At 40.5% G+C, this 13,408-nt stretch overlaps 1 protein-coding gene across 1 annotated transcript in view; it reads left to right on the top strand.

Annotated features, from left to right (window-relative positions):
- CAMK4 (calcium/calmodulin dependent protein kinase IV) overlaps positions 1-13,039 on the top strand; it is a 167,030-nt gene extending 153,991 nt beyond the window's left edge. Inside the window, 5 exon segments of the mRNA XM_065657241.1 lie at positions 442-516; positions 4,477-4,552; positions 8,347-8,473; positions 10,605-10,757; positions 12,875-13,039. Coding sequence (XP_065513313.1) covers positions 442-516; positions 4,477-4,552; positions 8,347-8,473; positions 10,605-10,757; positions 12,875-13,039 — 596 coding nt within the window.
- Positions 13,040-13,408: the final 369 nt, after the last annotated feature.

The raw sequence follows: 13,408 nt of genomic DNA, 5'->3' as shown, positions 1-13,408 counted from the left end.
TACCTAAATACTGCTGGGATTTTGTCTTGCAGGGACTGCTTACTCTGATCTTTATCCAAGAAATCACTGATGCACATTTTTTTAACACAAAATTGTTCTGTTAATTTTATTGGATTACACATACAGTGGAAGCTGAATATATATACCTAAAATGCATTTCTGGGTCACTGTTTGTACACTCTTAGGTGTCCTGTTGTATTCAATTTGCACAGTCTTCAGGATAAAATGCAAGCTCCATTTCTGTCAAGAAAGAGCCAGGAATACTCATTAGTACAGGCAAATTTTCCTCCTGGATTGCAGTCTTTAAATTGATCTTCATCTCTGGAAATGACAGTACTGTTCATTTAATGCATAAATGTTCATTTAATTACATATGCAACATAAAAAAGGGTGATTTTATAAGGAAATAAGAACATTAATATTCCTAAACAATCTTAACAGCTGACTTTGGACTTTCCAAGATTGTAGAAGATCAGGTGACCATGAAGACAGTTTGTGGAACTCCAGGGTACTGTGGTACGTTGTTTTATTATTTATTATATGCTCTGCATTTAACGTGAGGATGTAACATTTTCTCTTTCCAAGGTGAAATGCTTCATCCTAAGGTCAAAATTTTAAAAACCCACGAAAAGCAGAAATAAAAAACTGAAGTTCATAACAGGCACCCAGTTAAATTTTTCTAAACTCATATTCTCTAGCACTGAAGCTTAATAATCGAAACAGATGTTATGGTGCAAGTTCATTACTTGCATGGAAATAAGTTCGATCATCCTAAAAACACTGAAATTACTAAAATAATACTGGAGAGGCATTGGAAGAAATTTAAACTATGAAAGGCATAGTAGAAAAAACTAAAAATTTATGGAGTTCATAACAATTATGAATATTTGAATCAAATAGTGAATTTGTCTTAAAGTTTTGGTTGGTTTTTTTTTAACATAGAGGAAAACAAATGATTCCTTAAAGTAGGGTCACAAATTAATCCCCTAAACCCAAAACATTTCAGCAAATACATGGTTTTAAATGCAGGCTTGACTCAAGCCATTCTGGTCCATGCTGGAGTGCGACCTGTATAACAGAATTATGAGTGGAATATCAAGGATCACCCTCTGGCAGATCTTGTCAACTAGGGTGACTGGTGTAGATCTAGTAATCTCTTTCAGCAGTAAAAAAGCCTTGGCACTTTTAACTAATCCTCTTTTCTCCTAAACAAAATGAGAACAAAATCATAAGTTTGCTTTGCCTTTACCAAGAGAGTGAGAGTCGTCATGAACCACTGCTTATCAAAATGACTAATTTGCCTGTGTATTCACAATACTTCAACAAGCATGAGTTTATGAGTGACTTCAGAGCAAACATCTGACTCATGAGCTTAGCACTGTAATACATAAGGATGGAAATTTAAATTCCTTTAGTAATTTAGAAATTAGGAAATTATATACTTAATGATGTTGCGTTTATATTTTTCAGTTGGTGGCTTTTAAGTACGCTTTCTACTTGTTTAACTGTGGAAGATGTGCACAAAGTTTAGAAACTGTGTTTTGTCTCAGTTGTCCTCTTCTTACGTTTGTGTTTTTTCTAAAATCACGGCTAGTTTGTGCTTCTCGGTCTTCTAGCTTTTAATAACGTAGGGCATCTAACCTGAATGCAAGGAAACCACCACTGATACTTCAAATTAAATTTCCATAGAATCACATTTAGGTTAGAATATGTTCCCTCATTGTCATATGAGAGAGTGAGGTTTTCATAAGCAAATGAAAAAACATAGTACTGGTAACAGTTATTAATGTTCTGGTTGAGGAGAGGGGAGGACAAGGGAGGAGAGGACAGGAGAGGAGAGGAGAGGAGAGGAGAGGAGAGGAGAGGAGAGGAGAGGAGAGGAGAGGAGAGGAGAGGAGAGGAGAGGAGAGCAGGGGAGAGGAGAGCAGGGGAGAGGAGAGCAGGGGAGGGGAGGGGAGGAGCTTTGTGCCTATAGACATGGACCTGCAATCCTTGCTTTACAACCCAAGTTCAGTGATTGTACAGAATTCCTGGTGCCTGGAAAATATTCAAGCATTACTTTCCAGAGGCAGTTGAAACCCAGGAGGAATACTGTTGAAATGCCAAATTAAACTATGAATAATTGATAGTCACAGGCTGCCAACTCCCACATCCTGCCCACCCAGCTATCAGGAGCTTCTCCAGAAAGGACACAGCAACAAAAACACATACCGGAGTCTGGATGCTTTGGCATCAAGACTTACCAGTCTACAGTCCCTGAGACATGCAGAGCAATGCAGAGGACTGAAACCAAAAACATAGTCACAAAGAACTTAACTTGCTGAGATATTGTGCTTTCAGTGAACTTAAGAAGGGCATAAGTGATTTCTGACAGTAGCACATACATATAAGACAGTACAGAGCAGTGATTCATGATCGATGTGTTACAACCAACATCTAAACTAGCAGCAGTGTATCAGTCAAATCCATTCCCCAAAAGCAAACTTCTTAAAAACTCATATTTACAAGACGTATAACTATGTAATCGCAGTCCAGATAGCCAGGCAGACCCGTATATATAGATTTTTGTTCTCCTTTTTACAATACTGAGGTGGAAGTAGTAGAAAAGTGAAAGAAGGGCAGAAAGTGTCTTCTTGTCCTTATCCTGAGCAAAAAGACATCCCAAGAAACATTGCATTCTCTGGAATAGGAAACATATTGGTCATTAAACAGAAAAACTGTCCCATTTGCCTCAGAACCCCTCACATGGCAATAACAAACATGACAGAGAGAATGATGGTTAAGATCTATTGTCTTGGTCTGTCTCCATCTCTTCCTCTGAGGCCATTTGCTGCTTTGCCTGTAGGTTGCCCTGTTAGCTGTGAGTTGACCTGAGCTAAAATCAGCTTGTATCTATTGCCCCTTCTGAAAAACAGCCCCTCTCTGTTCATCAGTTTACCTTGCAGAAGAATAAGGAAGCAGGGAAAGTCTGTGCTTAGGCTGGCAAGCATTTGCCCAGCTGCCAGCCGTATGAGTGGTATGTAGAAAACTTAGTGGTTAATGTCCTTTGCATTCTATATTAATGCTTTGTAAAAATGCTTGATGTGTTCCCTGCATGACAAATCGTTCAGGTAAATTGAAGTCTGAGCCAGCTGCCTGGAGGCCATCAGGGAGTTGTGTCTACTCTGATTAGAATCTTGCCTGAGGGAGCCTTGCTCCCCTAGGATGTTGCATCACATTCCTCAGGAGAGCTAACTGCTCCAGCGGAGACCTCCCACCGGCTTGGAGCAAAGCAGGAGCGTGCCGGCAGGCTCCGTCAGTCCGGATGGATAACCAGCACTTTGGGCTGAGCAGGGAGCTGCCACACATTTCGGGAAGCCACAGCCCTTCTTGGCCCTGCTGCTTACGGCTGTGAAATGTAATGTGGGAAGGTGAAGAGATGCATACGTGCTGTAGCATTGGTGCACGTAAGTGCAGCAAGTCCAGTGTGCCCCAGAAGTGTGACAGCCATCCCACGTGCATCATGAAGTCAGTGGACTCAGGGGCTGTGCTGCCATCCCATACATCTGATGGATATTAGTATAGATACAATGGTTCCTGAGAAGAAGGGCTACTGAAACGTGGAAGTGTGGCTTAGCAGTGTCTTTTTAATTATTTTTTTCCAGATTAGTTGGGTATTTTTGTCTGTGGCCAAAAGGTGAAGGAGGGAGGGGTCTTGCCTCCTCCAGTATCAAGCACTTCTATTTCCTCCTCTGGAGATGTCATATTTTCATCCTGCCACCTCAGGAGCTTTGCCCAGAGAGGTTTGCCCAGGTGGAAGCAAACCTCGAGGGAGCAGGGAGCTACGAGCCCTGGGGCATGGGGGCCAGGGGCACTTGAGGTAGTCGCATCACAGTTTGAGTGTGCAGCCATGGACATTTATAGTCACACACACTAGCAAAAGATACTGGCTTTGGGATACAGCAGTCTGCACAGCTTTCCTCAAGGTGTGTCTGTCAAGCTGCTTGGGCAGGGATTAACTCTACTGTTTCAGAGCCAGAGTCCCCTGAGACTGCCTGGCCTTTCCACCTGCTCCGCACTGCGGCAAAAGTAATTGCCCAAAATGGTCTTATCTTTCCTTACAAGTAAAACAGAATACCCAAAATAAAGCCCAAATAAAGGACCAAATAAGTAAGTAAGATACTGAAGTAAAAGTACCACCTCCTTTGTCACATTGCAGCTCCAGTGCTGCTGTAGCATTCTGTGGTTCCTTTCACAAACGTAAAAAGCAATTTGAAACCAAATTCTGCTTCTCATTTTATTCTGGCTGTGCTTGGACATGGCTTTTTGTTGCTTTATACTCAGTGAAGGGAATCATTTGCCTAATTAAGGGCTTAAAGGAGCAGGCCCTAACTTTAAAATACACTTATGAGCATGCATGGAGATTAAATTGACTTCTGTGACTGTTATTTCTGCATTCCACTTTCATCTTATTGACAAGTCTTTTATCATCTGCAGCACCAGAGATACTACGGGGATGTGCCTACGGCCCTGAGGTGGACATGTGGTCTCTGGGGATTATCACCTACATCCTGTAAGTGTAGACAGTGCCACGGGAGGGTTCATTTGTGAGCACCTGCAGGTTTTTATGATTTGAGCTGTACCCTTGGAAAACATAAGATCTCGAACTTTGATTATGATATTCCTAATCTTATTTAAGTAAGTCAAATCCTAGAGAAGCATGGCAAAACATTCAGCTTATATATTTGATAAATATAATACTTCTTCCTGAACAGCATCAAAGTCTGCACAGAATCGTGCTATTAATGTGAATGGAAAGCAACGAAACTGCTGAAAGTGAAAATACAAGCATATGAGTGTCCAAAAGTGTTGTATGATTTTGGTTTTCCTCATTCACACAAGCTGTAAGATATACTATGATCCTAAGTTGTTTCACAGCTACAGGTGGGGCAAGGAGAAGTTGAAGTGCTCGCAGTAGTTTCACAGTGCCTGTGAATATTCCAAATGCAGCTGCCCCACCTGTGTCAGCCACCGATGCTGCCACAGCTTCGACTGCAGCATCAGTGTTGCTGTCTCACAGCATCTCGGCCAGGAGGCAGGGAACAGCTCTGGACTCTGTATACAAATCAGCCTGATGGGTTAAATCATTAAAGTTGAAGTGTTCCACATCTTACAAGATAACCAGAGACACTGTTGGCAGAGGGCTGTGAGTGATGCTGGCCATACCTATTTTAAACAGTAGAAGTTGCAACTATAGATCAAAATTTTCAAACAGTTCTGTCGAAAGGTAGGCACTTGTGTCTGCATCTTAATATGGCTAGTCCTAATTCAGTTGTTGAGCATTGTAATTATTTTATTGTATCGATGGAATCTTTCAAAGGAAGATTATTGAGAAGGGAAAGTTGTATCTGATGTATTGATACTTCTCCCTGCGGGAGAATAAATAATTTATTCCCTCAGCAACACCAATGCTAAGCTGGCTTGTGTAGTTGTGTATAATACTTGCAGGATGCCTTTACAGGAAGAAAGTGGGATTTTACACATAAATGTTAAAGATATGAAGGACTTTATACATCCAGGCTATTTTCTTTCCCCCTCTAAGACTCATTAACTGTGTCTAGCAAGTACAGTGTATAATAATACAATTGTTTTCTTTGTGTCTTTTGCAAAGAAAGAGTTATATATTCTTGGATTTATACTTAAAGTGCTTACGAGGATATATAAACACTCCGATGGAAGTATCAGAAAGCATCATTTGTTCTGTACACAAGCTTCAAATAAGTAACATCTCTCCTTTTGAGTGCCTGTAAATAATACAATAATAATACAATAATACAATATTCCCATTTGCCTTTTTGTTATTTGCTCCTTTTAAAATGTGAATTTTTGTCTCAAGGCCTAGTTCAAGTCTGTAGAAAATCACATCTCAGATATTGCCTACCAGGTGGTCATTTCTTCTCAATTCTAGCAGTCAATGGCAAAGAGATGTGAAATTTGCCACCAGGGCTGCCCCAGAGATTGGAGAGGTGCCTTTTGTTTTCCCTTTTCAAAGATATCTTGATTAAGCCATGAGCTTGCCTAGTTATTCAACAATTGAGGGACAGCTGTTGTACTTCAAACTGAGAGAATTCCTTAAGCAGGACTTGCTTTGAAGTGTGAGCAAGCTCCAAGTGAGAACATACAGCGAATTCCTGGTTTAATATATGGAGTGGCATTAGCTATATGCAGCCTTTCAAAACCTTCCAGCTGTTCAGGAGGTGCTCCTGAGCCACGTTAAACCTCTGCACTGGTGTAAACACAAGCGTGTGAGCTCATGCTCTGGGTGGGACACCATCAGTACAGGCAGTCTTCTACTTCCTCCTCTGTTCCTCTCCTCCTCCCCTCTTGAAGTCCAATTTGACCTACAGGAACAAGCCAGGCAAAGAGTGTGCTAGTCAAATCCACTTGGCCATCTCTTCCACTTAGCTTTAACAATATTCCACATTCAAAACCTTTCTATTGAGTATAAATCTTTGTAGATCAATATTTCTGATAGATGAGAAGCTGAGACCAGACAGGTACGTGTTCAGTAACTAATTCATTAATCCTGCAGCCTAAAGGACAGTGTTGCTTGTCTCATTCTCATAGTTTAGTAAAGGAAATGCACTTATATACAGTCAAAAAAGCCATTGGTGTATGTGCCATAGTGGATGTAAGAGTTAACTACCCTGCAACAGAAGATGTGCATACAACTGTATCGTCTCACCAATACAAACGGTCCTTACCACGTGATTAAGAAAAACTTTGGCACATATTTTGACAGAACAATTATTCCTGAAGCAAATTGTATAAAGACTGATTGATGATAACTGTCATTTTTACATGGAAGGCACATTTACAGTTTTAACAGCAAAGAGGACCAGTCCTTTTGTATTTCTGCAGCAGGTTAGAAATGCTAGTGCACATTTGAGATGCAGATAGTTGTCAACAAATACAGAGGCTTTGCCTGTAGTCAAAATTGCATGGATTTAATTAAAGGTGTTTTTTCACTAACTTACTTAAAAGGACACAACACACTGTCTGGTCATTTCTAATTGATTTTGAAGCTGTTTACATTGATTTTTCTTTATTTGGTAGGTAATTGATTTAAAATGAATCAGCATAATAAAATGAAATTTCATAATAAAATGAAATCAAGAGTAGATACACTGAATCTTACCCTGGTTTAATTTAGCTAATTTGAAATCACATCAGTAGTTTTATTCATCTAATTTGTCACATAGCAAAAAAACTGTCTGCTGGAATGGATTTTTTTTTTTTTTACGTAGAATCATATTCATAGAAATTGTTTAGCTCAGAATACTTACTGGTTGAGTAGGAAATTCACTTTAAAGCATCTGATTATGTGTGCAGGCATAATTAAAGTGCAATGAAGTAACAATAAAGGACATTACATAAATGAGAACCACTTCAATGAGTTTGCTTTCCCCAGGGCCAGCAGTGTGGATCTGTGTCAGGCTCTGTATTATTCAATATGTTCATAAATGCAGTCATTAGTGAGATTACAAAACTGCTTGATAATATGTAGGTTACGTAAGTAAAGATGAGGGCTGATTATTAAAACCTGCCAAAAGTTTTTACATTTTGTGAATGATAGGATGAAAAAATGTACAGTGATGAATATAATCAAAAACCAGTCCTTACTGAACATATAAAAACTTCTGACTTCACAAGTTAAATGTGGTTCCTTAACCAATTCCTGCCCCTCAGGAAAGAGCTACAGGGATTCTGATAATTGCTCTATGAGCATGTTAATTCTGTGCTTGTAAACAACCCAAAAAAGCTGACCCAAGATTAGGCATTGTTAGCAAAAAAATTGAGATTAAAATAGAAAACATCATTATGCTAATTTGCAACGCCATGGTGTGCCAATGCTGACTGGAATTTGCACCCATTTCAAGAAGACACACAACTGGAGAAGATTCACAGAAGAGAGTAGGGATGAGCAAAGGTTTCAGACTGAGGAATGATTAAATAGTCTGAGCCTGAGACCAGCAGAGTAAAGAGCTGCTAGAAAATTTTTATAGGCATGTAGAAGGTAAACAGATACCAGCTGTTGCATGGCTACTCGTATGGTAAATCCCTATATTAATAGTTCCAATTACAGACATGTGAAAATGGAAAATTTACAATTTGATTAGCCTTTGCAGTGCTTATGACTACGTGTTGCTCTGCTGTGTAAAGTTAGGAGTTCATAAGTACATCCAGGTCCAGTTTCCCAAAGTCGTACACAGGACACAAAGTAGGGAAAGATAATTCCAGGATCTGTTTCTAACAGCCCAAGACTAATTAATCTTTGATAAATTTATTTCTTTTTTCTCCTGGCAGACTTTGTGGCTTTGAACCGTTTTATGATGAAAGGGGAGATCAGTACATGTTTAAGAGGATCCTGAACTGTGAATATGACTTTGTGTCCCCCTGGTGGGATGATGTTTCTCTGAATGCCAAGGATTTAGTAAGTAATGTGAAAATGAGACTGGGCTATCTTTGCTGATACATATTTGGCTAGTATCACTTCCACTGAGAGAGTCCATTTTGGGGTGGGTGCAGAATAATTGGTTAATTAACTTTTAGTTAACTTTTCCTATAGCTGCTTGCCTTTCTGCTTATAATTTCTGGTATATTATGGTGCTGTTAAATATTCCCTGTAAGCCCAGTGCTGTAATTCTCCACTCAAAACTATGGATGTTCAGGTCCTGCTGTGAACTGAGTCACAGATTGTTGACAGCTGTCACAACATTCATGCATGCTAGCTCTGTTGCATTGTTCCTCTTTGCAGTGCAACCAACCACCTTCAGGGGAATGTAGAAATAAGCCCTATATTTTGTGCAGTTTTCAAGTCTGAACTTTGGAGGAAGAATATAAAAAGCAATGAAATCATCGTATTTCCCACTCCCGCCCTCCCAGCTTGCTTTTACTGACAGCCTTTTTCTGTCCGCTTAAGCTTTTTCTCGGTAAATGAGGAAAGACTCATTACTTTTAAATATGGTCCATTTGCAAATTGCAAGGGCTGGCATGCTATCCGCACTGTATTCTTTTCTTATTGGATAAAGTAAATTGGATCCAGGAGATACTGATCTGCAATGATAGATATGCTTGAGTTTGATTTTTAGTCAACTATAACATGCACGATTCAGTTATTTCCTTAGCACTGAAGACACAAATGCTCAGTTCCTTATTAGTTGTATAAACTGTGCCATAAAATACTACACAATTAGTGTTTGTAAAGTACTTCAGGATTCCTCAAATGGAAGGACTGTAGAAGTTCAAAGTACTTTTTTGTTTTATTAGATGTGAAGTTTTCATAAAGTCAAAAAATATCATTTACTGCCTTGTGTCATCAAAACTCAGATAAACAGCAGCCTGCAGCAAAGCTGCTTATTTATCGTATACAGAGAACTTTGATCCAAGCTGGTCCCTATCGTTTTGCTACAGTAAAGCTCAGAGTTTCAGGTTTGAACACTGTATAGCAAGTTGTAGGTAAAGATGAAGCCCATGGCTCTTCAAAACGCATCCTGTGGGCAGTTCTGGGCTGTTCACTTGAAGAGACTTGCTTAACTTGACCTCTTCAGGAGACACACAGCAGGTATTTATCATGGTGCCTGTTCTCCTTCGCCCACTTCAAGGCACCAGTATTCTTTGTAGGAAAATTTGAGGGGGCCCTAAAGCGAGTCCTCCCCTCACACTTGGGCACATAGCAGTCGTGGAGCCCTGTGCTGTCACTTGCACTCCACGCCAAGAGGGTGTACAGTCGGGAGAGTTGCATTTAAGTGTGGCTCTGCTAAGCATCATCTGTGTACTTCTCCACTCCATCTGCACCCTTATTTTTTTTAAAACACCACTTGTCCAGACCTAGAGCAAAACCCATGAAATACAGCTTGACTGGACACACTTTGTACCCAGCAGTTTGTACCACCTCCACTCCCAGGGGTATGTCTGCAGTGCCTTCTTCCCAAAAATGTTGTGTTTGGAGAGGTGCAGCTTCCCTGGTCTCAATAACAAGAAGAATGGCATCAACAGCATTAGTTTCAGAGTGGGCTAAAGGAGAAATACTTGTACACTTTTCATTTCATTTGTACATGAGGTTTTACAGTGACTGAAAGAAACATTTAATTTGTGATGCACTCAGCAGTGACTGCATGGTACAAGTCTGCATGAGTTGCATACACTAGAATGTAAACTTCCTAATCCAGTTTAAACCTTGTCTAAATCAAGATAACTGCCTGGCTGAGGGCATTTTGAGAATCTCTTAGGCTTTATGTGATAATTCAGACATAAAACAGCCTATGGTGGATACAAGCCAGCTTCATTGGTACATACCTTTACAGATGTTGGTAACCAGTTGGGTTTTTTTCTCCTCTTTTCCCTCTTTGTGGCTATCTTATTCAGATGTTATTTATGGGTGACCAAGAAATGCCAGAAACAAGTATTTGCAGAGACCTGAATGCAAATTCTTGTGGGTGTCTTAGGCTGTGTTTCATTAAGATGCTTCCCAAACCAAGACCAAAGCCCCAAAATGCAAAGCTCAGTAAATGTAAATGAAGAATAAAGTTAACAATATGCTGTATCTCTTCCTTGTGATGCAGGTTAAAAAGTTGATTGTTTTAGACCCCAAGAAACGCCTCACCACTCTACAGGCTTTGCAGCACCCATGGGTCACAGGGAAGGCAGCAAACTTTGCACATATGGACAATGCACAAAAGAAACTTCAAGAATTCAATGCCCGGCGTAAACTTAAGGCAAGTCTCTGGACGTAGTCTCTATTTTGGCTATGAAAGCATGCAATTATATTAGTAGCCTTACAGAAACCTCGCACAATTTCCAGGACAATATTCCATAGGGATATGGAAGCTTTTTATTTAAGATGACTGGTGAAGATGAAAAAGTTGAAGCCGATTTAGTCAATGTCTGCAGCCAAACAAATAAAAATGTGTGAGGTTCATTTCTTCATTGCTTTTCTATTAAAGTCTAAATGACCAGATCTCCAATTATTAAGTGAATTAACTGGAGTTAGCAGTTATTGCGAACTTAACAGTTTTACACATGCATAAAATGAACTGTAAATTTTCAGACAATTAATTCCTGTCCAAAAATAAGAACAAAGCAGAAAATCAGGTAGTGAACACATGCTTTAGTTGTTGGTTTTTAGTAGGAAAGATATGAAATTATCCTCTCTTTCCCAACATAAAAGTCCGGCAGCTGTCTTCCTTTACATAAATACATATTTTTATAGAATAATTCTAAATCTCTCAGTCATGACTTGATTTTTCATAGATCGTATTGAATTTGTTTCATAAACGTCCACATGGCTAGTGAGAGTAAATTATATTACAAGTATCTTTATACATTATAATATCATTGAGTGGCCTGTTCTGTTGTCTGAAGTCCTCTCACCACTAATGTGGATTTCTGTGATTTTTCCTCTAAGAGGTCTAGACTCTCACTTTCAAAATTATTGCCACTTTAACTGGCTCATGCCTTGTACTTAGACTTCATACTCTATATTACCTGATTCTTCTTTCTTGCCAATGTTTATATAGTCTGCTTTTTCATTCACATCTTCCTTTCCTTTCCTTTCCCTTCCTTTCCTTTCCTTTCCTTTCCTTTCCTTTCCTTTCCTTTCCTTTCCTTTCCTTTCCTTTCCTTTCCTTTCCTTTCCTTTCCTTTCCTTTCCTTTCCTTTCCTTTCCTTTCCTTTCCCTTCCTTCCCTTCCCGCACCTTCCCTTCCCGCACCTTCCCTTCCCGCACCTTCCCTTCCCGCACCTTCCCTTCCCTTCCCGCACCTTCCCTTCCCGCACCTTCCCTTCCCTCCCCTCCCCTCCCCTCCCCTCCCCTCCCTTCCCTTCCCTTCCCTTCCCTTCCCTTCCCTTCCCCTCCCCTCCCTTCCCTCCCCTTCCCTTCCCTTCCCGCACCTTCCCTTCCCGCACCTTCCCTTCCCTCCCCTCCCCTCCCCTCCCCTCCCCTCCCCTCCCTTCCCTTCCCTTCCCTTCCCTTCCCTTCCCCTCCCTTCCCTCCCCTTCCCTTCCCGCACCTTCCCGCACCTTCCCGCACCTTCCCGCACCTTCCCTTCCCGCACCTTCCCTTCCCGCACCTTCCCTTCCCTTCCCTTCCCTTCCCTTTTCTTTTTTTCATGGTTACCTCTCCAATCCTTCCACAAATATTGCTATACTCCTCATCCCTTCCTGCAGACCTGCCTCTTCTGTGATGCCTAAGCAAAAAGCTAGCCAAGTCAAAAATAGCTATAGTTGTCCTACACAGAGATTAGCATTTCTTTTCCTTACCTCTGTATGTTTGTTTTTTTCAGGCAATAAAACTCTTAAAGACAAGGGCTAAGACAACTGTCTTAATGCATGTCTTTGTATGACATTTTATGTAATATGAGAGCCTAGCCCCAATGTGTATTTATATCTATACACAGGAGGTTGCCCATATGATCTGCACCATTGTGCTTAGCATATGTAATAATGCAATCCTGATAAACGTTGTTTCCCTTGTGAAATTCTCATGGAATAATAGGTGAGAAAACTGTTATTATGATTGAAGATTACTTTTGTTTTGTCATCTAACTTCGACATGGAAGATCTGAAGTAATATCTGGAAAAAATGCAGTATGTGTAGCTGAAAAAAAATTCTGTTTATGTTAGCCAACTTGTAACCTTGTGAAAGCAGCAATTTTAAACCTCAATCCTGTATTCCATGTGGCTTTCTAAATCTGTCCAGGCCTAGGCGGGTATGCGAATGTGACATTACTGTGAAGACTAAACATGGTTATGTTCCGTAATGGGATGGTGCTAAGGCTACAGTGCTGACAGGCCATGTCCTTTAAGGAATGTTTGCTTGATCCTCTCTTTCTCAGGCTGCAGTAAAAGCCGTGGTGGCATCAACTCGCCTCGGCAGTGCCAGCGGTCACAGCACGCACGACAGCAACAAGCCCAGCCATAACCCATCTCCCGTCCATGATGGCAAACCTGAAGAGAAACCCACTCAGGAAGAAGAAGCAGCTCCAGAATAAATGTCTTAAGTTAATGCGCTTCCTTGTATCAGCTGAGATCTGTCATTTCATACACCAGCTAACTTGTCATTCAGCAAGAAAGATTTGTAAGCTTGGCCTCTCTGGTTCTGCTTTGGGGTGCCAAATGTACTGGCTGGTGATCCTATCTTCAATGCATGTGACTGCTTATGAAAATAGTAAACTGTTCCATAAGGCATGTCATGGAAACAGTGTTATTTGCAGTAATACTGGCAGATAAAAACATGGGGATTAAAAACTACCTACCGTAATGCATATACTTCATATACATCTATCTAGTGTTTCTAGATGGCATTTGAAACAGAATACTATTTAATTTTGTTCTGTGGAAGTAGTGTCTTCTGTGCGTCATGAGTTTCT

This window comes from Caloenas nicobarica, chromosome Z (genome assembly GCF_036013445.1).
Source record: "Caloenas nicobarica isolate bCalNic1 chromosome Z, bCalNic1.hap1, whole genome shotgun sequence".
NCBI lineage: Eukaryota > Metazoa > Chordata > Aves > Columbiformes > Columbidae > Caloenas > Caloenas nicobarica.
This window is presented reverse-complemented; position numbering and strand designations above follow the sequence as displayed.